At 42.9% G+C, this 25,121-nt stretch overlaps 2 protein-coding genes across 4 annotated transcripts in view; one reads left to right on the plus strand and one right to left on the minus strand.

The window, feature by feature from the left end:
• Positions 1–25,121, minus strand: part of CCDC172 (coiled-coil domain containing 172) — a 335,882-nt gene that overhangs the window by 161,436 nt on the left and 149,325 nt on the right. The gene's annotated exons all lie outside the window — the stretch shown is intronic.
• Positions 1–25,121, plus strand: part of GFRA1 (GDNF family receptor alpha 1) — a 222,125-nt gene that overhangs the window by 43,330 nt on the left and 153,674 nt on the right. For 2 of the 3 annotated variants that reach the window (XM_082423430.1, XM_082423429.1), the window contains exon 5: positions 14,349–14,363. The exons of the other annotated variant lie outside the window; for it this stretch is intronic. In XM_082423430.1, coding sequence (XP_082279556.1) covers positions 14,349–14,363 — 15 coding nt within the window. The remainder of the gene's footprint in view (positions 1–14,348; positions 14,364–25,121) is intronic. 3 annotated transcript variants of the gene reach the window in all.

The raw sequence follows: 25,121 nt of genomic DNA on the forward strand, positions 1-25,121 counted from the left end.
CTAATGATGTTGAGCATCTTTCCATGTGCTTATTGGCCATTTATGTATCTTCTTTGGAGAAATGTCTATTCAGATTGTTTGCCCATTTTTTAGTTGGGTTGTCTTTTTATTTTTCAGTTGTAATACTTCTTTATATAGTCTAGGTACAAGTGTCTTATCAGATACATGATTTGCAATTACTTTCTTTAATTCTGTGGGTTTTTTCATTTCCTTGATGGTGCCCTTTGTGGCACAAAAGCTTTTAATTTTGAAGATTATCTGTTTATCTGTGTTTTTTTTTTGTTGTTGCTTGTGCTTTTGATGTCATATTTAAGAAACTATTGCCTAATCCAAAGTCACAAAGATTTATGCCTGTGTTTCCTTTTAAGAGTTTTATAGTTTTACCTCTTTGATCTGTTTTGAGTTGATTTTTGTATATGGTATGAGATAAGGTTCTAATTTAATTATTTGCATGTAGATATCTAGTTGTTCAAGCACTATTAGTTGAAAAGATTATTTTTCCCCCATTGAATTGTCTTGTTAAACTTCAGTTGATCATAAATGTAAGGGTTCGTTTTATGGACTCTCAATTCTATTCCATTGACCTATGTGCCTAAACTTTATAACCATACCACACTTTCTTGATTACTGTAGCTTTGTGGTAAGTTTTGAAGTTGGAAAATATGAGTCTTCCAACTTTGTCCTTCTTTTTCAAGATTATTTTGTCTATTCAAGATCCCTTATGATTTCATATGAATTTTAGGATCAGCTTGCCAATTTCTGCAAAGAAATCTGGAATTTTGATAAGATTTGTTGAATCTGTATATCAGTTTGGGGAGTATTGCCTTTTTTTTTTTTTTTACCATAGATTACTTTGCCTGTTCTAGAATTTCATATTAGTGAAACCACACAGTATGTACTTTTATGTAATGCCTCTTCCACTCAGCATAATATTAATGACATTCATTCATGTTGTGTATTGTTACTGTTTCTGTTCCTTTATATTGTTGAGTAGTGTTCTGTTTGATGAATATATTGTACTTATGGTTGTTTATCCATTCTTCTGTGTTGGACATCTGGGCTATTTCTAACTGTTATGTAGAAGATTTACATACAAGTTGTTTTTGAGGAATTTGTTTTCATTTCTCTAGAGTGAATACTTAGGAGCAGAATTTCAGGATCATGGTGTAGGTGTATTTTAGTTTTATAAGAAATTGCTAGACCTATTCCCAAAGTAGTTCAATTTTACTTCAACCCTAGCAATGAATGAGAGTTTTAGCTGCTATTTATCTTCACCAACATTTGGTGTTGTGAGTCTGTTTAAGTTTAGCCATCCTGTTGAATGTATAGTGATATATTATTGTGGTTTTAATTTGCATTTTCTTTATGACGAATGATGTTGAACACTTTTTTATGTGCTTATTGGTTGCTTGTGTATCTTCGTTTGTGAAGTACCTGTTCAGATATTTTCCCCATTTAAATATTGGGTTTTTTGTCTTTCTATTAGTGAGTTGAAGGAGTTCTTTACATATTCTGGATACCAGGCCTTTGTTAGATATAGATTTTGTGAATATTTTCTCCCCAAAATATCTTATTGATTCATTTTCCTAATGATGTTCTTTACTGAGCAGAGTTTTTTTTTTTTTTTAATTTATTAATTTATTTTATTTATGGCTGTGTTGGGTCTTCGTTTCTGTGCGAGGGCTTTCTCTAGTTGTGGCAAGCGGGGGCCACTCTTCATCGCAGTGCGCGGGCCTCTCACTATCGCGGCCTCTCTTGTTGCGGAGCACAGGCTCCAGACGCGCAGGCTCAGTACTTGTGGCTCACGGGCCTAGTTGCTCCGCGGCATGTGGGATCTTCCCAGACCAGGGCCCGAACCCGTGTCCCCTGCGTTAGCAGGCAGATTCTCAACTACTGCGCCACCAGGGAAGCCCCATGAGCAGAGTTTTTAATTTTAAAGAAGTTTAACTTATTTTTTTTCTTTTATTGCTATTGTTTTCAGTATACGGTCTAAGAAATTTACCTATTCCAAAGTCACTAGAGTATGTTGTTATTTTCTTCTAGAAACGTTATAGTTTTAGCATTTATCTACAGGTCTATGACCGATCATGAATTTTTGCGTATGGTGTGAAGTAGGGTCTAATTTTTTTTTTCTCTGTGTGGATGTTCCAGTACCATTTGTTGAAGAGACTTGCCTTTCCCCATTGGATGGCATTGACTCCTTTGTCAAAAATCAAATGATTGTAAAACTGAAGTTCTGTTTCCAGACTTTCTGTTCTGCTCCATTGATCTACTTGTCTGTCCTAACGCCAGCAACACTCTATCTTGATGATGATAGCTTTATTATAAGTTTTGAAGTCAAGTGGTGTCAGTCCTCTGACTTTGCTCTTCTTTTTAAAGATTATTTTGGCTATTCTAGATTCTTACGTTTCCTATAAATTTTAGAATTGGCTTATCATTTCCCACAAGAAGTCTGGTGGAATTACTCTTGGGATTATGTTGAATCTATAGATCAATTTGGGGAGAATCAGTATCTTAATAATATGGAGTCTTCCAGATTGTGAATACTGGAATATTTTCTGACTCATTTATCCTGCTGCTTCTTTTTCTCTCATTTCCACCTTTTGAGTCCTAAGGGGAGTGGTGGCAAGGAAGTGCCCTACAGTCAGGTTGCCTGTGGGATCTTTGGAAAATTAACCTGACTGGTAAAATGGGGATGAGAATGATAGTTACTTCATAGAGTTTTGGGGAGCATTATGTGAAATATTTAAGAAAAGCCTTTAGAAATGAGGGCTCCATAAATGTTGGCTTTGTTTAGGACTGCCCTTCAGGATCTAGCTTAGATTGTACCTGGTCCTTGAAGACTGCTCCGAGTCCCAGCCCTGAAATATCTCTTTTCCTCACTGTGTTGTTTTCCTCCCTGTGTAGAATTTAGTACCTTTTCCTTGAGTGTGTCTGACTGTCCTTATCACTGTAAGCTCTTTGACTGTAGAGTCTGAATTTTAGCTTCTTTTGGGTCCATTAATTGCTCATTATAGTGTGTCAGCTCCAGTGGACACTAAAAAAGTATCAAGAATTTTAAGTTTATTTTTTCTTAGTGTGATCACATCCACTGTCTTACTTTTTCCTTGAAGAAATAGTTAAGGCAGGCTTTATTCTCAATTACAGATGAGGAAACTGAGGATCCCCATGAGAGGCTAAGCCACTAGCCATAACCAGTTAGGGACAGAGCTAGAACTAGAACCCGGCTCTCTGGACTTGAAGAATAACAGCTATGATGTTTTACTATATTATATATTATTTATGTATTATATTTATGTATATATTATATATATTCTATTGTATATGTGTACATTTTATTATGTTACATGTGCATATTATATATGTAATATATAATATGTATATATAGTATACTATATATATTTTTTATATATATATGAAAATTTCTTAAGCTCCGTGAGATGCTGGAATCCCTTTCTTCAGGGCAAGCCAGCTGCACAAATCCTTCATAAAAATGACATTGACATTTCATGACTGTGTTGAGCCAGTGAATAATATCATACAGGTTTAAAAGTATCTTAAACCACCAAATGAACTTCCCCTTCTGTTTTTGAAAAGGCGCTCAGTGGGGTATGGTCTGTGGTAACCACGTTTACTGCCTGCTGACTCTTCTTCACAAGAATGAACACTTACAACTACCAAGGTTGTTTGTAAGGTGTCCTCAGCATTCTCCCTTCCCTGCGCCTCTGAAATGCCTGGCTTCACTGTAGCAGAGCCCAGTCCCGTGTGAGGTCCTACCACGCACAGCCGTGACTGATGCGGAACGATGGAAGGAGAGGAGCTGTGTTAGCTACTGAGCCTGTGAGTGGGTGACTTTAAAAAATGTACTGTCTTCCAGAAGAAAGGCTTGTGCTCTGACAAATTCATGATGTATCTATAGTTCCCCTTTAATTACTTGCTCCCAGCTACCTCTGAAAAATACTAGCACTTATGTGATCTAGAGTGTGGGGTAATACTTTTAGGGTTGAATGTTTGTTCACGTAATAAACATTGATCTTGCGTCCCAAGAACACATATGACTAGGAGAGAATGAGCGCTCCTGTGCTAGAGATGTTTTCTCATATCTTCCCCCCAGCTGCATTACTCCATGCCGGAGGCTGGTGGGCATGGGGAGTAGACTTTGTGATATTTTACTGGAGTCTGATTTTTTGGTTTTAGAATCCATGCAGATACATTTTATTCATCACAACAAGTATAGTGGCCAGGGTGCCAAAGAATTTCATTGATCTTAATGATACCCTGAAACTTAATTTCTCCCGAGTCTCTGTCCGAATTACCTGCTTCCGTTAAGTACCTTATATGTGTCAGACACTGTGTCAAGTCTTTAGGCGCTTGATATCCTTTAATCCTCACAACAGCCTCTGTCACTTCCACTGTTTCAGATGGAGATGCTCAGACTTAGAGAGGGCATCTAACTTTGTCAGTGGCAGAGCCAGGATCAAAATGCAAGCACTCTGACTCCAGAGCCTGCATGTGTATTGCCTGCACTGAGTTACCAATCACCCTGGTTCTTTCCTTCCCACCACCTCTCACACCCTCCTTTCCATGAATTCCAGTAGGATGACAGCTGGATCAGGGGCAGCTGCACAGATCTTTGTAGCTCAGCCATGTGTCCTTGTATAGTTCTCCCTTTCCTGACCCTCTTCTTGGAATTCTCATCTTTTTATCCAGCTCTACATCCTTTCCCCATGCTCTACGTTACCTTAGCGGTTGCCATAAACCTACTGAGATAGTTGCATTTTTTTAAAAAAGAGAATTTGTAAAGTTTTTAAAAAGTAAAGGCACATCTAGGTGTTTTCTGCAATTGGACCCCAAATTCACAGGTAATGAAGGTTGGAGTTCTAGATTTATAGGGATTATGATATTAAAAATATTATGGGCACGGCTCAAGTTAACTCTCTGGGGGGTTTTGGAAAGAATGTGTATGTTTGCGTATTCATCCTTCCACACACCTACTAACTGGGCATTCATTGAGAGACAGTGTAGTGTAGTGGTTAAGAGTTTGGATTGAGAGGATTAAGGCAATGTCTGTAATACACTTAAAATAGTGCCTGATGTATGGTATTAGTTATCATTAATGTTAAAATGTGCCTGCTGTGCTCTGATATTCTGCCCTGGACTTTGGGACTACAATGGACAGAATATCCCTGGAATCATAGTGCTTTCAGCTTAGTTGGAGAGAGAGAGAGAAAATTACAAGTGTGTATCCGTGCACCAAGGAGACATACAGGTGAGGTGCAGGTGTATAGCAGAGGTTCCTAATGAAAGATCCTGGTTGTGTTCATTAAAGAACTTTAGAGCTGGAAAGAACTGCAGAGATTTTCTAGGCAAACCTTCTTTGGAACCTAGAGAGCTTCAATGACTTGTCCCCATTTATACAGGGGATTTATGGAAGAGCCAGGACAGAACCTGTACCTCCTGAAACTGGGGTCAGGCCGATGAGTATCACATGGCCAAACCTCCTCCTTGAAGACTTGGGCCAATTTGCTGAAACATATTTACTCCCAAATCATTCTCATCAGCAATACTTGATGTCGGGGGCAGCTTCTCCGAACTCAGACTTTAATTATCTCTGGCTCCTGGGAGCTCTCCTGACAGTAATTTGTGCCAAGCCATCAGAATAATGATGATGGCCATTGTTTTATGTTTACTTTAAAGTTGTCCATACTGGTAATGATCACCTGGAAAAGAGAGATTTATTCTGCTGGACATTTGTAAATATCTGGTTTGAATTTAGGAGACTGGGTAACCAATCCAACTAAAACTAGGATCTCACAGATCTGTCCGAGGAATACATATACGATAAAACTAATCAGTTGACTTTGAAATGGAGACGAAAGAGCATCTTTCAGAAAGTATATGTTGGGCGGGAGTGGGGGGATGGATAGAAACTGATTCAAGGAACTATAACCTTAAAGGTTTCAGATGGTTTATAATTTATCTGTAATGGGAAAAATACTTTACCATCGAGATAATATCTTGGGATAAATTTGAAATAACCAGCTGTATTATGGATGTTTGTGGATGTATGTGAATTGTAGGGAATGAATTCTTTTTCTGTGAATGTAATTTAACGTGGTTGAGATGACAAATAAGCTATGTGCAATAAAGCCCATTTGATATAATCTGTGTAATTTTAAACTTAAAACCATCATCTTTAAGAACTGTAACGGACCTTGGAGATCATCTAGTGCAAACTACTTTGCAGATGGAGGAACCAAATCCCAGAGACGATGAGTGGCTTTGCCTATAGTGTGAACTAGAATCCAGATATTTAGATTATTGAGTTTGGAGACTTTTTAGAAGATAAGACTTGATATCCACAGGCTCACTTTTAGTATTTTTACCCATAGTGGTTTCATGGAATTGCTAATCATAGTTAACTGATTTCTTCTGGAAGATGAACCAATTCTTCAGCCCTTTGTATATGAGGATGCTTAATAAAAGTGTTTTCTATGACTTCTAATGAATGCTCAATTAAATAAGTTCAGGGAAATTAGAACAATACTGTTTGTCAACCTCTTCTTTAGTTTGAGCTATTAATGTGGCTTCTTATGATTTCTCAGTTAGCTGATTTAAAAGAATTCCGAGAAAGTCATGTATGCTGTTCTTTTCAAAGAAAAACACTGGTTGCTAGAGGGATTGAGTTTAATATAGTTTCATATCATAGATGTTTTAATAATGCAGTCTGAAGTATTTGTACATGAATTCATTAAGCCCAGATTAGTCTTATTATAATTACTCAAAAAGTAATTCAATTTAAGAGAAAACATTTTAAATGGATATAAAATACCCTGTTAGCTGGGAAGCCATACTGTTCTACTTTATCAGCTCCATAAAGTACGAGCAGATTTGAACATAACTTTCACAGTATACAGAATGCAGTCATAAAAAGTACTATTCCTAAATCTATTTTTTTATGTTCTTTCGTAGTTAAGAGCATTGTTCTTCTGTGCTAGGAATGAGATATACTCTGGATAGAAGGTCATAAAAATGTTAGGGACTTACTAGCTCATGGGCCTTGCACTGCCTTCCCAAGTCCCTGTCGGCTGATGGGTCACAAGCACAGGGCCTCAGATTGATGTCGGTCGTACATTCCCTAGAAAATGGAGCAGGAAGAGACTTTGGGGCTTTAAAAACTTTTTTCTTACTCACAAATAAAAGACATTTACAGAGCGCCATGTGCCTTCAGAGGAACAACAATGACACGCCAAGTATCGGTCTTCATTTCTAACATGGTAAAAGGTGAGGGGAGGCCAGGAGCAAGGAAAACTTTCCCTGGCCTGCATCCAAAACGGGACAGAGAAGAAAAAGGAGAGAGAGATACAGACCCACATTAAAGAACGGTGGTATTTGGCACGGAGGGCTGGAGACGGGGAGTGAGGCCTTCCGGTTGGTCCTTAATAACCGAGACGCACCGGGGCTCCGTGCAGTTGGAGCTGCGTGGGTGCGCCTGGGGGGAAGCAGGAGGGGCGGGGAGACGAGCCACGTGGCTGCCTGAGCTGCCCGAGCTGTCTGGCTTTGGAGACACAGAAAACTAATCACGGTCCCCGTACGGTGCCACTGAAGCCACGCAGGGGCTCTGGAGGAGCCCTTGACTCTGGCCGTGCTCCAAGAGAGCACAGATCGGCGCTCGGACAGGAAGGGGTTCCACTTAAGTGGTTTTGTTGGGTTCAGACTTTCACTAATTTACTTAATGCAGCAGCAGAACCCTTTCCTCAGGCAAGTTCTTCGTAGCACCCCACGGCGCTGAGCACAGTGGTTCTCAGGTCAGCTGCCCCGTGCAGCCCCTACCTCTTCTAAACCCTGGGGCTCCACTCATCACACCCCAGGGCAGGGGTGGGTGAGCCCCTTATGTGGTGGCCTTGAGAAATAACGACAGGGCCAGAGGAGACAGGCAATGTCAGAAAGGTGCGTGGTGCCCAAAATGAAGGCTGGGCTCTGGGTTTCTGGAACATCTGGGTGCTAATCACAACCCCTTAGATCTTTGGTGTTTGGAGATAGGATGTCATTGGACCTCTGAGTTTAAAGATTAAAAATCATTCATTCATAAAATAATGTTTGATCATTGCTTTAGAGTTTCTTAATGGCATGTAGCTACATGATGACAAGAAGGAATTAAGACAATCATTTAATTTTAATGGATTTTCCTCTTATGATATTTTACAGTCCTATACAAGTCACAGTTGGTGATATTTTCAAATAGTAGGCAATCGATAAATGTTTGTTGACTAATAATGCTACAATTTATAGAAGTTTTTCTGAATACTAGTTATTGTGCAGTCTTATATGCTCTACCTCATTTAATCTCCATAGCAATTTATGAGACAGCACAAAAATTAATTATTCTTATTATCTGTGTGTTGCTGATGAGAAAAGCAAGGCTTGGGGAGGTTAAGTAATTTGCCTAAGATCACACAGCAAGACATGGGACCAGCTCTGACTTCAGGACCTGAGCTCTTTGCTACCCTATTCTATTGCTTATTATTATAATAACATTAACTTTCACTTGTTGAGCATGTACCATAAACCAGTTACACGTGCTACCTGCTTTACAGGTATGATCTAGATTGTCCTTATGAATTTTGAAAGAAGTTTTATTATCCTCATTTTATAAATGTAGAAACTGAGACTCAAAGAGGTTAAATAGTTGCCCAAGATGGCTGTCCAGTGGACTAACAAGAATTTGAACCTGGTATTATGTGACTCCAAAGTCTATGTGCTTCACACTGATTAAATTATCTAACTTGATCCTCGTGATATTCCTGTGGCAGGGTAAGAGCTTATCTGTATCATCCCATTTTATAGATGAGAACATAGGCTACAAGAAGTTTCACCTCGAGTTTCCACCTGGTGAGGGGCTGGGACCCAATCTTAGGTCCTGGGATCCAGTGGCCACAATCATGTGGTGACCCGGCACTGGACTGTATCTGGGAGAGAAGGAATGAACCCTGCCCTCCCTGGGAAGCCCACCTGCCATTTTTGGGCCTAGACTTCCTCAATTTGAAGCAGAACTACTCTGGAGTACTGGGGAGGCTTTGGTGGGTCCCACTTTTCAACCTTGGAAATAATTCACTTGATTTACAGAGATGTGCAGAAGTATACAGACTGAATTCTAGAAATCCTCATAGCCGTGCACAGAGCTTGCCGGTTTTTGAAATTTGGTGAGGGGCAGCTCAGGTGATCTTGAAATTGACTTTGGTTAATGGTGAACTTGACCCCATTCAAGGAAGCAGCCTTCATTCCAGCTGCTCCCTACATCCTTTCTCTTGTCCCTGGTTAGTTGGGTCCCAGTGACATTTACAGTGCTTTACTGTAACAGCACTTGTACTTGAAAGGGAATTTTCTTTCTGTAGCTCAAACCACAGGAGGACTCGCAAGACAGCTATCTCCCCAGGTGAGACTTCTTAAATGGGAGTTAAGTGCATGCATTTTCAAGAAACTAAACTCCCCTCATATATAATTTAACCTAGAAAAGAAAGCAAAATTGAGAGAGTAGTATGATTACATTGTTTGAGGACTAGTAACTTTACCTCCCCCAGTCTTATGGAAGTCATGCACGCTTTCACTGTTTGGCATATCTTTAATGCTGTGGGGTGTGGGCTAGATGTGATATTGTAATAATAGTGAGGGTTTCTCTAACCATAGTTACGAGCTGTGGATTGAAATAGTAAATTATTCCTAGCAGACTGAATGGGCAATAAGACTGCCATCCAGTTCTCCTCATAAAACAAAGCAATAGATAAATAAAGAAGAGCCAACTCACTTAACCCACGTGGCTCTGTGCACTGCTAATTATTAACCCAGGCACAAGAGAGGGGTTCACCCAGAGTGTGGTTAAATCATTTTTAATAGAGGTAAACACTAGCCATGTGGATGAGTAGCACTCAAGAAAGTTTTTAATCAGCAACATTTAGGGATCACCCAGCCTAATTGCCATAACTTATTAATAATAATAAATAATCTAGTCTTTTTATGGCTCCTGTCTCTGGAGGACTCAGTGCATTAATGATCTCTGGGGTGTGAAGCTCTCAGGAGCTGTGGGGGAGGTGGGCAAATATCCTTGATGCTCGTTCCTAACAGTAGAAATTGGACACTGAGGCTAAGAAAGGCAAAATCTGAGTTCTTTCTTTCTTATTTTCTTCTCCCCACATCTGAATCACCAATTTATAGATATCCTTTCATCTATACATAGGACCAGAATGGCTCCAGGGGGTGGGTGTGGGGCTGGAGAACAGGCTTTCTTTGTTTATTTGAATGATTGGGGTTGAGGTTTTTTCCCTTGGGAAGTGAGTATGAGCAGAGCTTTGTCTGAAGGAGTTCATTTCCTCTGCACAAGTGTCCCTGGTGTCCTTTGGGCTCAACCAGACTGAGGCTTGGCTGGGCGCTGGCAACTCCCAACTCCTTACTTCTGTGATTTCTGATTTCTGGGAGAGCAGAGAAGACGGTGCTGAGTCTTATTACTCTCAGAGTGATTCTCCATAGCACTGGATGGGGGGATGGGGAAATGTTTGTGTGAATCATCTAACTTAACCTTCCCAACACAGTGGTATGAAATATCTCCAGGTCAGTTCAAGTTCAGAGATTATAAGTGATTGACTCCCAAATAATTCTTAGTGGTTGGTTAGAGCGGAAGGAGATGATTGCACTCAAATTTGACGCCATTTGATTTTTATAAGTGACTAGACCCTGTGAGTTGGGAGCTGGGGGTCGTGGCTGTGTACACCAGAATAGAAGATGATGAGAGTATTTCTATGGCTAATGTCCTCTGAGGTCTACAGTTTGGGGCGGGGTGGGGGGTAAAACAGCACAGAATCTGCCTTCTTCTCACTTATTTTCCATTCTTCTGTCCATGAATCATTTGAGCACGAGCCTGGATGGCTGTTTCAGTGTGGAAAAGTGAAATTTTAAGGAAGGTACCCAAGCAGTTATAATTCAGAGCAAAGAGCTAAATAATGCTAAGAATGGAATGATTTATGCCATAGACTACAAAAGACATAAATTTAGAGTGTAAATTACAAGATAACTCATGTGCAAAATTGTTGTAATATTTATACTAGTGTTTATTAAAATTTACATTTGAATACAAAGGTGCAAAATGTAAATGAAGCTGAAAAAGGGTTTTAAAAAAATCTAAAATAGCTTATATGAAAATCAGGAGAGTTTTCTGGAATAGAAGATATGAATAGTACTCTATGCAGATTTGTCTGCTAAACCATGATATAGGCAGTGGAACTGGAAGGAATAAGGTCTCTTATTCCTGAATCCCTGCCTGAATTTCCTCCCTCCCTGCCCACTGATACTTTCCAGGGACTCAAATCAGTACTGAGTTTCAAAGGAAGTGCTCCCTGTCAAAAGCCATGGAGAGGAGGGTAAGGATTCTGGATGGATGTCGAGACTAGATCCGTATTTGAAAGACTAATCTCATTTCATTGATGTTTTCAATGTTGGAAATTTTTGTCTGTATTCATTAGAGGAGAATGATAAATCTCTAATTTGTACTTTGCTAATAATAAGGATGAGCTTTTGTGCTTCATTAAGGTTAAATGAATCTCATGGAGTCCCGGCTCAGCCTTTAACAGACGCCATGTGTGACCTGGGGAAAAATCTCTTACTTCTCTGGGGCTCAGTTTCCTCATCCATAAAATGAGGGAGTTGGACCAAATGTGTGTTGAGACAGACCAGCCCCTCTGTCCTTCCCTCCCGTGTGGGAGCACACCATGCCAGGCAGTTAGGATTCACAAAGGGGGTCAAGACACATAGCTCTTGTTCTCAGGAGCTTGTGGTCTACATAAATAACTAATTATAATATGACGTATAATTGCAACATGCACAAGTTACTCTGGGAGCACAGAGGCGGAAAGAGTGACTTTCCTCTCGTGGGGATAGGCTCTGAGAAACTTCACAGTGGCTGTGACATTTGAAGGCGGAGGAGGAGGGCTTCTCCAGGTGTGCGAGCTGGTTAGAGGGTGGGTGGTTCAGACCGTGCGTTGCAGGCAGCAGATGCGCGTGATCATGGTATATTTAGGGAGCTGCACACGGTCCTTTTCACAGTCTCTGGACAGTCAGGGCATGGGAGCTGAGTGGCATTCTGCATACTGCTGCGTCAGAACTTATGCCGGTGATGGATTACTGAGGTTAGAGAATAATGTATAGCATATATAAAGTAAAGCAGGGTTAAAGTTTTCCCATAATGACACCAGTATTGCCCATTTACATCGCAACTGGCTTTCCTGAGTGTGAGAGAAAGGGTGGTGATTTAGCCAATTCCCTTGTGAGTTGTGAGCCTGCATCTGTCTTATCTGTCCCACGGCCATCGGCCTGGGTATGCCCTGGGGAGCATGTGTATTGCATGTGAATGACACCCCTCATGGGGGTCACGTGCGCACCAGTGGAATGAAAACTGCTCTCACTGGTGTTTTCCTTTGAGTCTGTTTAACCCACCAACTACATGTTTCATCCACACCATTTGTGGCCCCTTGGCTCTTTGTGACCTTGTAGGAACTGATGTTTTAGCTGAAGACTGACAGCAAATTTAGATGTTGATGATATAATTCTCATTTAGTTTTTAAGATGCAGATAAGTTTTAAATTCAGATTATGAATGTGAGGCATGTTCATACATGCATGTGCATGGGTTCAGGATACATGTTCCATGTCTGATTTCTTCACTCAAAAATAATAAAAGTCTTTAACCATTTTCAGTGGTTGAACCATACTCCATTGTATGGAATATATTATTTTTGGTTTGATTCTCTGTAGACAAACAAATAGGCAATCTCTGTTGTTTGTCCATTTTACACAATGCTGTAATGAACATCTTTGTAGACTTTAGATATTTGAAGACCTTTAGGTATTTCATTAAATGAAATTCCTAGCAGTGGTATTGTTAGGGTAAGGACGTATATTTAACATTTCCATACATGCTGTCAAACTATCCTGTAGAAGTTTTATGCCTATTTACAACCCCATGAGCAGGGCAGGAACTGCCTCACATCTGGGTGGTGCCGTCTGTATTCTTGCCAGTGCTATCTTCCATCTTTAAGTTACTGGATGAGAAAGTAGGAGGAGATAAGAATACTTTTGGGGTGATTGAAAGTGGGTAGAAGCAGGGTGAGCCTGATGTCAAAAAGTACCTTGCATATGCACATATGTTCACCAAAAGATATGGACAAAATATCACAACTCCTAATTGCTCGACACTGAGAACAATCCAAATATCCATCCACATTAGGGTGGAGAAATAAATTATGGTAAAATCACGTGGTGGAATACGACCGAGCAGTGAGAATGAATGACCGACTACGTGCTATAGCACGGGTGACTCCCATAACCACTGTGGAGCAAAGAAGGCAGACAGAGCAAATTCAGTCCATTTACATAAAGCTCAAAAACAGGCAGAACAAATGTGAAGCGTTGTAAGTCATGCTAGCGGTTACCCTTGGCAGGTGTTAGCCACTGCTTATTTGTTTATGCTTTTTGCTAATATGCATGTTTCCTGGTGCCAGACCTAGTGCTTGGCATATGGTAGCTTCTCAAATATCTATTGAAAAAGATGAATTAATATTTTTTCACCTTTTAACAGATTTTGACCTAGGATTTAATATGAAGACATAGTGTTAATTAGTTGTGAGTTAAAATTTGGAGAATTCATACAAATGTGCTTATTATGATTTAAATATGGAACTTTATTCATAGGCCCTTCCTCTGTTTATCCTGTTGTGTGCCTTTGTTGCTTTTGTTGTTACTTATAAACCAGCCAGGCAGCTTAGTAGGGGGTAAGAAGATGGTTTCTGGAATCAGACAGACTTGGGTTCAATCCTGAGCTTATTCCTCTGTGGCCTTGGATGAGTTACTTAACCTTCCAGAAGCTCAGTTTCCCTACCTATAAAGTGAGGATAATATTACAACTTGCTTGATAGCATTGTTGTGAAAATAATAATATTAACATGAATAATAACTGGCAACTTTTGTATGTTTACTATGTCCTGGGCACCGATCTAAACCTTTAAAACATGGGACATCATTTGTTTAATCTTTCCAGTACAAATCTATTTGTGGTTTAGGGAACTGTATGCCACAGAGTTAGTAAGCATGCGGCCAGAATTTAAACCCAGGCAGTTCCCTTCCAGAGCTCAAGCTCTTAACCACTGCCTCTGAGTAGAGGAAATATTGTACCAAGAGTGTTTAGCATAGTCAGTGTATGTTAGCTATGATGATCATCTCTGTCATTTTCAACATTATTATTAATTTTTTTTTTCTCCTTTCTCTCTCCCTCTCTCTGCCTCTGTTTTTCCTTCCTCCTGGCAGATGTTTTCCAGCAAGGTAAGCTCACTGTCTCCTGCCTGCTTTTCCATTGGTTGTGCTCTTTTGGGAGAGTATCACCTGCGTGCAGAGGGTTATGGGGCTTTACATTCTTCTGTGGACGTATCATGGGAGCTTTCGGAGGTACCACGAGGATGATGGCCTGAGGTGGCCTGAAGTGCCATCAGCATTCCTTGGCCTCCACTGTCCAGCCTCTGCTTCTTCCTCTGGACCTTGCTTGGGAGCAGGGTCGGGGCTGGACAGTCGGGGCAGAGACACTGGGGAGGGGTTCATGGCCGGGCGCCTATCCAAGGGCAGGGCTGCTGTGGGGCTTGTGAGACTGGTGGGATCTAGTGTCTCTGGAGGGGATTGGGTGGAGGCCCCTGCATCAAGGCCAGCTGCAGCTTGGTCAAGGCCCCATACGCCACCTCCACCTGGGGGTTGCTTTGTCAAGCAAAAGTGTCGCTGACCTGGAGGTGTGGGCCAGACCATGGCTGGCTGGTCACTTTCTGCTCTTCAACCCAGGGACGCCTCACAACCCCTCCAATTGGTCCAGTGACTGAGAAGAGCCTGGCGAGGGTGTGCACTGTCTTATGTGTTTTGCCAGCCACGTTCACATGCCTGGGGGAGCTGGAGAGGGAAAGTGTAACCTAGACTGTGTCTTCCAGTACGTGTTTTAGTCCCCACTCAGGATACACAGCCACTGTGCTCTGGGAGACTCACAGACATGGTCTTATTGAACCTGCTAGATACACATTCAGGGGCAACTGCCTCTTTCCCTTTCTTTATGGCAGCCTGAAACCACCAGGAGAAAGTGGCAGGACCTGCCTGTTTATATTCAAGTTGGGAAATACGCTTGTCGCCCACGTCCGCCACATCTTTCTTGAATCCCAGGCTGGCTTAGAATAAAAGAGACCGGTTTAAAAATACATCCAGGCATCCCATAGATAGCTTCCAAAGAAATCTTACAGGCTGGATATTTTCACAACGATTGTTTTCATCCTAAACATGCAGCATGTTATGGAGAAAGTCGGTCTGCTCTCTCTGATAGAAGCGCAGTTGTGGGTAACAATGAGGGGACTTGTGTTGTCTTTTAAGAGTCTGGAGTCATAGACCTACTTTTATAAATAATTCATAAATCCCAACAAGCCGTAAGTAATAAGTTCCATTTGGCTAGAGACGAAGCCATAAGCAAAATTGAGAAGGTGCCACGACTGGGGTGTAATGCACGTGCTGCTGTCAGGGCACTGGCTGCAGTGCGTTTTCTTCCTTGACAGATTGGGGGTTCAGTGGGATGCTCTGGGAGGGCAATTTTTTTCAGTGAACTAGAGAGCAAGCGCCCCTACCCCCAACACTGAATTGCATTTCTCCTTTTGAGACATAAAATGCTCGAGTTAGGAAAGTCTTGCTGGAGCAGCACGTGTGCCGAGGCCCCTGGAGGATGGGGAGAGAAAAGGTTGGTATCAAATCTGGCTTTTCTACCCACAACTGTGAGCGTTCACGGTTGTTGTAGTCGGTATAAAAAATGGCTTATCAGACTGCTTATGTCAAGTTTGCCTCCTTTTTAATCAGTCATGCCATTCGATTGCTGGGATTTGCCTGTCAGGAAAAATGATATGCAGAGCAAAAGTTATAATCATCTGCAAATCACAGACTATCGAGACTGAATAGCATCTTCCAGAGACGGAAGCTGCTAGCTACCCGTGGCCCTGCGAGATGGCGGGCAGCAGCTCCCTCATAAGATATTACTAGGATTTCAGATGGGGAGAACTGAACTTGCTTTTGTGAATTATTTACATGGCTCTGGCCTTGCAGGACCATTTCGTACGGAGAGAGACATTCTCTAAAATGATGGCAAAGAACCGCCAGCTGGTACCCCCTCCTTACCTTTGCTTCTGGCCATTCTGCCTGTGAAATGAATGCTCAGTAAAATGTGACAGCAAAAATATGCCAATGCAGATGTAGAGAATGGACTTGAGGACACAGGGAGGGGGAAGGGTAAGCTGGGATGAAGTGAGAGAGTAACACTGACATATATACACTACCAAATGTAAAATAGATAGCTAGTGGGAAGCAGCTGCATAGCACAGGGAGATCAGCTCGGTGCTTTGTGACCACCTAGACGGGTGGGATAAGGAGGGTGGGAGGGAGACGCAAGAGGGAGGGGATATGGGGATATACGTATGCATATAGCTGATTCAACACTTTGTGTTGTAACACAACACTGTAAAGCAATTATACTCCAATAAAGATGTTAAAAAAAAAAAGGTGCCAGTGACAGTAACATCAGACCAAAACAAAGGTGTTGTGTCTTACAGACAGAATCTGAAACATGACTGCACAGTATCTTCTGGGGTTACACTCTTGTTCCAGAATTGTGCCGTTAACTTGAAACAGAGGGGCCGTGAATTGTGCTAGAAATAAACAGTAGAAAGCTGTGTGACTTCAGATGAACAGAAGCCACAGGGTCGGTTCTGCAGCCCATCCACACAGGACAGCTCTGAGTGGCTCTGGACTGACCATGCTGTGGGCACCCAGGCCCTGCTGGCTTTGGCTTGCGCAGGGACTCACGGGCAGCCTGGGGATACTGCTTTGCAAATGTGTACTCTGGCGGTGAGGGAGTGAGGCCTCTTTGCCCAGAGGAGTCCCTGCATACTTGGGCTGCCGTGCACCGGGGCGGGCAGAAGAGGGAAGCAGGCTTGCAAGTTGACAACATCAGACGTTCTCAGAGGAAACCGAAGTTCTTTCCTCTGGATTGCATTATCTTTAACTTCCCTACAAATCAATCTTGTTACAGCAGGTGACAGCGCAGCAGCTACTGCCGGGCCTTTCTCTGCTGTATCTGTGGTGTGTGCACGTGGGAGTGGATTTCTACCCTGTGCCGTTTTCAAGCTCATCTAGGTTCTTTCATCTGTAAATGCCACTTGCTGTGGCTGTTAGACCACAGGGCATGAGGACTGTCAAGGACCCGTGGGCCCACAGCTGGGCCTTCTGTATGTATGAGATACAGGGCCACGTTTTCAAGGAGGCTTAATTGACCCACATTTTCTGTTATCCGCAGAGCTCATGAGCCATTGGATGGCTCTCAGGAATTCTGAAGAGCCACAGAATTGCTCTTCACCACATCAAATGCAATTGGAAATGCTATACGTGCACACGTGTCTAGAATCTTGAGTTTTAGAGCACTTTTATACCGATTGTTTAATAATGAAGTCAAGACCACAAACACAGACACACACACATACACACACACACACACACACACACACAGAGCTCATTTGAAGTTACTGAAGCACCTTTGAATGCTCATCCATAGGCTTAGCCTTGATTCTGAAATCGAACAGAAACCAAGAGAGTGGCTTGGAAATGAGAACACGACCTCTCAGCTGGGCATTTGAGAGCATCAGAGAGCACCGTGTGAAGATGTCACCATTGAGTTGATTCTCTGCTCAGTGAACTGAAGTCCCTTATAGACTCCTCTGTGCCCAAGAGGCATAGCCTTCCCTCCTCCTCGGTGCTCACCCGGGGCTGGGATCTTGCTATTAGAGAAATGTTTCTTCCAGCTCAAGTAGTTTTTGATACCTTTCAAACATAGTGCGCTCGTTTATTTTGTAACCAGTAACCGTGTGCCAGGCACTTTCTAGGCCTTGAGGATAAAGGAGTGACCGAGACGGCAAAGACCCCTGTGCTCTCGGAATTCACGGTCTAGCTTGGGGAACATTCAGTGCCAAGCATGCAAATTAATAAACAAGGCAAATTCCAAGAGGGGTACAAGCAGTGAAGAAAATATCGTGGATGGTGCGATAGAGGCTGGGAGGGCCATTTTAGATGGGATGGCCAGAGAATGACAAGGAAGACGAGCTATTGGAGAATCTGGGGGACCAGCTGGGGAACTTGCAAGGGAGTGGCCTGGTGGGCAGGAACACCCCAGTGTTCCAGGATCAGAAGGAAGCTGGAGTGAGAGAGGAAGTTGTGTGAAATGAACGAGGAGAGGAGGGCAGGCGTGTATTCTCGGGATCAGAGGAAGGAAGTCAGTGGTGGGTTTTAAGCAGAAGAGTCACCTGGTCTTATTTACATTTAAAGTCGCCACACTGGCTGCTGTGAAAATGCACCAGAATGTGTGAGAAGTTAAAACCAGGACCAAGGCTGAGTGCTGAGCAGGCTCAGGCCGGGCTGAGATGCGACCCTGCCCACAGACCCTAGTTGCTCCCTTAGTGGGTCTCTGTGCCCCTGGGCAGTGGGAACGGATGGCCCCCTTCCCAGCCAGCTGCCCTCCACTGAGCGCCACACTTTCTGCATGTGTCGAGTCTTGTGCCATGACTTAAGGCTGGAAAATTATGCTCATCAAAGGCATCTTTAAAATATTCCTCTATGTGTCTTCAGATTTTAAAAAGCCACTTTTCTCCAATACATACCGAAGTGTATATCATCTGGATTACATATACTGATACATCATTAATGTATATATAATACTATATACCTAGGAGATCCCAGTTTTGCTCACAGCAGTGTTGCTGCCTTTATTGAGGAACTTGGGCCAGCTGCTTTGCCCTGGAGCCTCAGTTTTCCCATCTGTAAAATGAGAGACTTGGGGATATCCCTGACCCAACGTGGCTTTCTGCTGATGCTCTTATCTTGATCAGTTTTAAGTGGATTTGAGTTAATAGAGTACAAAATGTCCCATGCTGCAGGTTTTGAGTATTATCCAGAGAACTTGGGTAAAAGCAGAGGATTCCGAGTGGCTCAGAATTAAGGTGAAAAGAAATGTGGTTTCAGAAGTGTAACCTACTGTCATGGCCATTTGGAAACATCAGTTCTTTCCCACGTGGATTAATACTGGAATTCACACTGGATAGCATTGCTTTTACTAATCTGAAGAGAACAATAAATCATAGTTGGCTTTCTGGCAGCCCAGCCCAGCCCATTAATTGTTGAGGTGGGCTTGTGGTGACAGGGACCACTGCCATTTATAATGTGCTTGACTTAAGCTCTTTTGCATATTTCAAATGTATTGGTCAAACTGCCGGGGCTGGATCTTAGGTTTCCCCAACCACTTCAGAAAACCCATCTGGGGACTTCCCTGGTGGGTCGGTGGTTGAGAATCCTCCTGCCAATGCAGGGGACACGGGTTCGAGCCCTGGTCTGGGAAGATCCCACATTCCGCGGAGCAACTAAGCCCGTGCGCCACAACTACTGAGCCTGCGCTCTAAACCCACGAGCCACAACTACTGAGCCCATGTGCCACAACTACTGAAGCCTGCGCACCTAGAGCCTTTGCTCGGCAACAAGAGAAGCCACCGCAATGAGAAGCCCGCACACCGCAACAAAGAGTAGCCGCCACTCGCCGCAACTAGAGAAAGCCCGCGCGCGGCAACAAAGACCCAATGCAGACAAAAGTAAATAAATAAATAAATAAACAAATTAATTAATTAATTAAAAGAAAAAGAAAAAAAATAAAACCCATCTGTTATAAAGCTCTGACCCTTTAGCCATGAATTACAGTCCTCCTGGTAACGTTACACATTATGAAATATTGTTTGCTTTATGAGTGTGGGATTTGGGTGAATAAATTAAATCTATTGTTACCACTTCCAGGGAAAAACTCCAGGTTGTCATATGATGCTAACTAGTAAATGAGAAAAATGCATGAACATTTTTTATGGTGGAAAGTGGTTGGTTCCCTGGTCACACTTCCTGTATGCTAATCTTTACCGTGTATATATATCATCCCCCATTCTGTCCAGAATAAGTAGAATATCCAAGTCATGTAGGAAATGCATCCATCTTTCCAGAACAAACTGAACAACATTACCATTTAATTTCATGTCGACTCACTTTGTGTGTTTGTGTGTGATGTAGGAAAATGATAGGCATATTTAAATAATCCCATTCTCGGAGATGCTTTACCACGTTCTGCGTGGGCTGTGCCGGGTGGCCTGTTCCCTGCCAGGTGGCCTCGGGTGGGCTTTTCCTTGTAGCAGATTCAGTGTCCTCACTCCAGTCCCGGGATATGAGTCTCAGGTGAAGTTTCAGAGCCTCTCCTCCAAGGTACTTGAGTTTCAAAATTGCCAGATCAATAAAGGGGGAAAGTTTTATTGTTGAGATGGTCACTAATAAGAAGAGCAGCTTTTCTTTTTTAAATTTTATTTTATTGGGGTGATGAGGGTGATGATGATGCTGCCAGCATTTGTGCACCTCCCGTGTTCCAGGCATTGGGGCAGGTGCTTTACACACGTTTTCTCGTTGAATCTGCCCCCATAGTTTATGAAATAGGTATTATAACCAGTAATCCCACTGTACAGATGAGAAAACTGAGGCACAGAGTAGAATCCATCTAGTGATGTTTATATAACTCGTGAGTGGTAGAGCCTGGATATTTTTTTTTTTTTTTTTAGTTGAAAGAACTTATTCTACAGAACAGTTTTAGATTTTTGGAAAAATTGTGAAGGTAGTACAGAGAGTTCCCATATACCCCACATCCCATTTCCCCTATTACTATCATCTTACATTAGTGTGGTTCGTTTGTTACAACTAATGACTCAATATTGATCCATTATTATTAGCTAAAGTCCATAGCTTATGCAGATTCCCTTAGTTTTTACCTAATGTCCTTTTTCTCTTCTGGGACCCCATCCAGGACACCACATTACATTTAGTTGCCATGTCTCCTTAGGCTCCTCTTGGCTGTGACAGTTTCTAAGACTTACCTTGTTTTTGATGACCTTGACAGTTTTGAGGAGTCCTGGTATTTTGAGTCTGTACTGTAGATGCCCTTCTCTTGGAATCTGAATGATGTTTTTCTCATGATTAGACTGAGGTTATGGGTTTTGGGGAAGATCACAGAGGTATAAAGCTCCATTTGCATGACATCATATCAAAGGCATTTACTGTCAACGTGATCTATGACTATTGATGTTGATCTTTAACACTTGGCTGAAGTAGTGTTTGTCAAGTTTCTCCACTGCAAAGTTACTTTTCCCCCTCCTTTCCATACTGTACTCTTTGGAAGGAAATCTATGCATAGCTTACTCTTAAGGAGTGGGGAGTTATGTTCCGTCTCATTGAGGGGAGTGTATCTACGTAAGTTACTTTTCTGCAAAGGAGATTTGGCCCTTATCCTTCATTTATTAATTTATTCAATCATTTATTTAGATCAATGTGGACTCATGATATTTATTCTATACCTTGGGCTATAAAGCAATACCAATTTTATTTTCTTGCCTTGTCCATCAGGAGTTCTTTCAGTGGGTTCCTTGTGTCCCTTTGACATATCCTTGTCAATTATTTTTTGAGCCCTTCTTCAATACTTTCTGATACTGTTGTGTAAGATGCTCCAAGTTCGTCTTGTATATTTCCCATCTCTGTCCTAGATTGTCATTTCCTTAAGGAGCCCTGGTTCCTTTTATTGGAGAATGATGTTAGAAACCAACATCTGGGTGCTAGGTGTGCTTGTTGTTATTGGGGTGTTATTTCTTTTAGGCCCTCTCAGCTGACAGAGCAAGGAAAAATATGTGTGTGTATACTAACCCATGTATATATGCATATCTATTTCTGTATGTAACCAGTTGTATCTATATTAAGTGAGAGTTCTTACTGGTGTCTCTAACTTTTATCCGTTACCTCATAGATCATCTTAGCCTCCTCCCCTTGCTTATCTGTACTTTCCCACTCCCAAGGTGTGACCCCTGAGCCAGGAGTTTGAACGCAGGCAGTCTGACTTCAGGTTTTGCAATACAATGTCTTGATTCCCATTGGAGGACTTTCTTCTACTCCTGGTGAAACACGGTCACAGATCCTTGACCCTCACTAGGCCCAACAGAACCACCCAGGTGCAGAGGAGTGAGTTTATTAGATACCTGTCTTAGTCAGTTCTGGCTGCTATAACAAAATACCATAAACAGGGGGGTGGGGCGGGGTGTCAAACAGCAAACATGTATTTCTCATGGTTCTGGACCCTTCAAGTCTAAGATCAAGGTGCCGGGAGTTTCCACATCTGCTAAGGGCTGGTTTTGTGGTCCATAGAAAGCTGTCTTTTCTCTGTGTCCTCATGAGGCAGAAGGAGGGGAAGGATCTCTCTGGGGTCTCTTTTATAAGGATACTAATCCCACATGACGGCTCTACCCTCATGATATAATCATTTCCCAAAGGCCCTCGTCTCCTAATAGCATCATGTTGGGGGATGTGATTTCAACATACGAATTTTGGGAGGACACAAACATTCGGTCCATTGCAGAGCTCCTCTGCCTCCACGTCAGACCTAGGCTTGCTCTTGTGACTTCTCAGCCAGTTCTAGCTCCAGAAGCTTCTAAGTGGGTTTGCCTCATCTCAAGCAGATTGCATAGTGCCTTGTTTCTGAGCAAAGGCATTTGTACTTCCTCCATAGCCTGGGCAGGCTAGGGGTAAAACAACTGGTCTGTTTATAATATCCCAGCTGTTGAGTGCTTAAAGCTCCCTGCACCTTCCTTAGATAGATTGCTGCTCACTGGAGTCCAAGACAGACCATCCTTTAAGTCACTGAGTTTGTCCTGGAGACAGATTATGAGGCTGTGAGTGTTTCCAGCTTAGGCAGGAGGGAGCATGAGAGGTTGAGCGTGTTGTCTGTTTGGGCTGTCACCCACCTGCCAATTTTCCCCAGCTTTCTCTCTCTGACGCCCCTTTCCAGATGCCCAGGCTGGTACACTCTCCCCTCGAGGCAGAGGGGATGTTCTGACTTGGAGGCCTGCCTGTGACAGCCGCGTTCATTCATCAGGCCCGCTGATGGGGGCACCTGTGGAGACAGGTGGTGCCCATTTGCCCATGTCCTCTGCTACCTCTGGTACACTTGGTCCCCTCTAGCCCAGCAGTCAGGGGATGGGGGCTGTGGAACCCCATGATGTTAGGGAACTCCATTTCCATTGTCTTTGGAGCTTGGCTTGCTGGAAGCCACAGAACATTACAAACAATCCTAGTTGATTCATTCAAATTTTTTGATTTTAGCTGAAGCAATCTTTTGGGAAGCATTTTGCCAGTTGATAGAAATGTGTTCTTTATACTTGACAGTAGGTTTGGCAGCGTGTTCTCACAGTGATGGCTGGATATGGACACTCATTGACATGCTGCTTTCTTCTAGGAGACACTAGGCCAGGCCTCCTCAAGCCATGCTCACCTTAATTTCTAGCATCCCCCCCCCCCCATCTCGTCCTGTTTATCCCCAGAAGGCTCTACCCGATTGATCCCAAGTCTTAAAAATGCTCATCCACACCTCTGTGCCTTTGGATCAATTGATTGCTTTATTTGGAATGCTCTCTCCTCTTTTCAGCAACCCTTGTCCTGTTCTGCACCCTGGCCTCAGAAGAGTCCCCAGGTTCTGCCATCACGGTGGGTGGCCCAGGGGTGGGTGCTGTAGGTCCTCAGCCTGATGCTGATGCTTCCAATGTGTGTGTGAGAAGCAGACTCTCGTTTTCACGTGGTCCTCTGCTGTCTTGTTAGGACAGTGTCTACAGCCACTGTGATGACATTTTACCTGGAAATGGTTGAGATTTCAGCTCCCCTCGCAGTCCCCCTCCTAGCTATGCCCCTGCCCCTGCTCCCTCTGTAAAACTCAGCCTGAGTCTTCTGTGCTGGGTTATCCTGACTCACTCCCACCCCAGCAGCTGGGGAATTCGTCCTTCCACTCTGGAGTTACCCATCGCCTCCTCCCGCCTCTGTCAGAGCTTCTCTCACATGGTCGTAATGATCCATCTAAGCCTCCCCATCCCACTCCCGGACAGAAGGAATTGTGTCTTTTAATTTGAGCTCCTAGCACCAGATGCAGTGCTTAGCACAGAGTAGGTGCTCAATAGATGTTTGACGAATGACAGTGGAACGAAACGACAGTACTCAGAGGAAGCGGCATTTTGTGTGTCGCTGGTGTGCGCGTGCGCACGTGCACGCACATGTACGCGTGTGCATGTGTGAGCATGTACACACACTTCTTTTACGTTTGACAGTTTAGGTTCTTTAATAAAGAGTTGAGACAGGATGTTGGCAGTGTAGCAGCTGGTCATGTTGACAGCCAAGACAAATCATTTTCCTGTCCGTGAGTCCAAAAGTCTTTTTCCATTCTTTGCCTTCACCACTGTTTTTTTTTTTTTTCTTTTTTTTTTGAGGGGACAGTATTTGGACTTAGAATGAATCAGCAGGTATTTACCAGCTCCTGTCTGTGTGGGTATGAGCAGGAACATGGGATATTTAGCAGACACTGTTCCTACCTCCAAATGCTGACGGCTTCACTGGAAACTCAAAGCCAGTCAGTCTGTGGGCTGGTGGGCTCTGTCCTTTCCCAGTGCTGGAGGAAGTCATAGAGGACGGGGGTCCCTGGGAAAGGGGCAGAACTGCTGCAAGAGTGGAGCTGGAGATGGTTTTGAAGGAGGTAGAAGGCCTGAGTGGGCAGGACCAGGCTAGGCCTGTGGGTGGGTGGGTTGGAGAGAGAACAGTCTGAATGGAGGTGGAGACAAAGACAAGCATGGTGTTGCGTTTATGGAATTTCAAGAGGGCAGTGAACCCGCCAGGCTCAAGGTTGGGATCGGATGGGACCAGCTGTGGAGCCTTCACAGCCTGTCCATAGCCAAAAACTTCTTTGTCTTTTTGTGCCCCCAACACTCCCAGTGTGATTGAAAAGATTTTGTCTATCACATGCATAGTATTGTTATTGAGCTATCCCATTTTTTATTATTCATTCTATTACTCCTTCTGCTGTTTAAGGATGACCAATCAGTGTTGTTGATCTTTACAGTGAATTAGTTATGCCCCTGAGTTGAT

Source organism: Balaenoptera physalus, assembly GCF_965194825.1.
Source record: "Balaenoptera physalus genome assembly, chromosome: 14".
NCBI classification, from domain to species: Eukaryota; Metazoa; Chordata; class Mammalia; order Artiodactyla; family Balaenopteridae; genus Balaenoptera; species Balaenoptera physalus.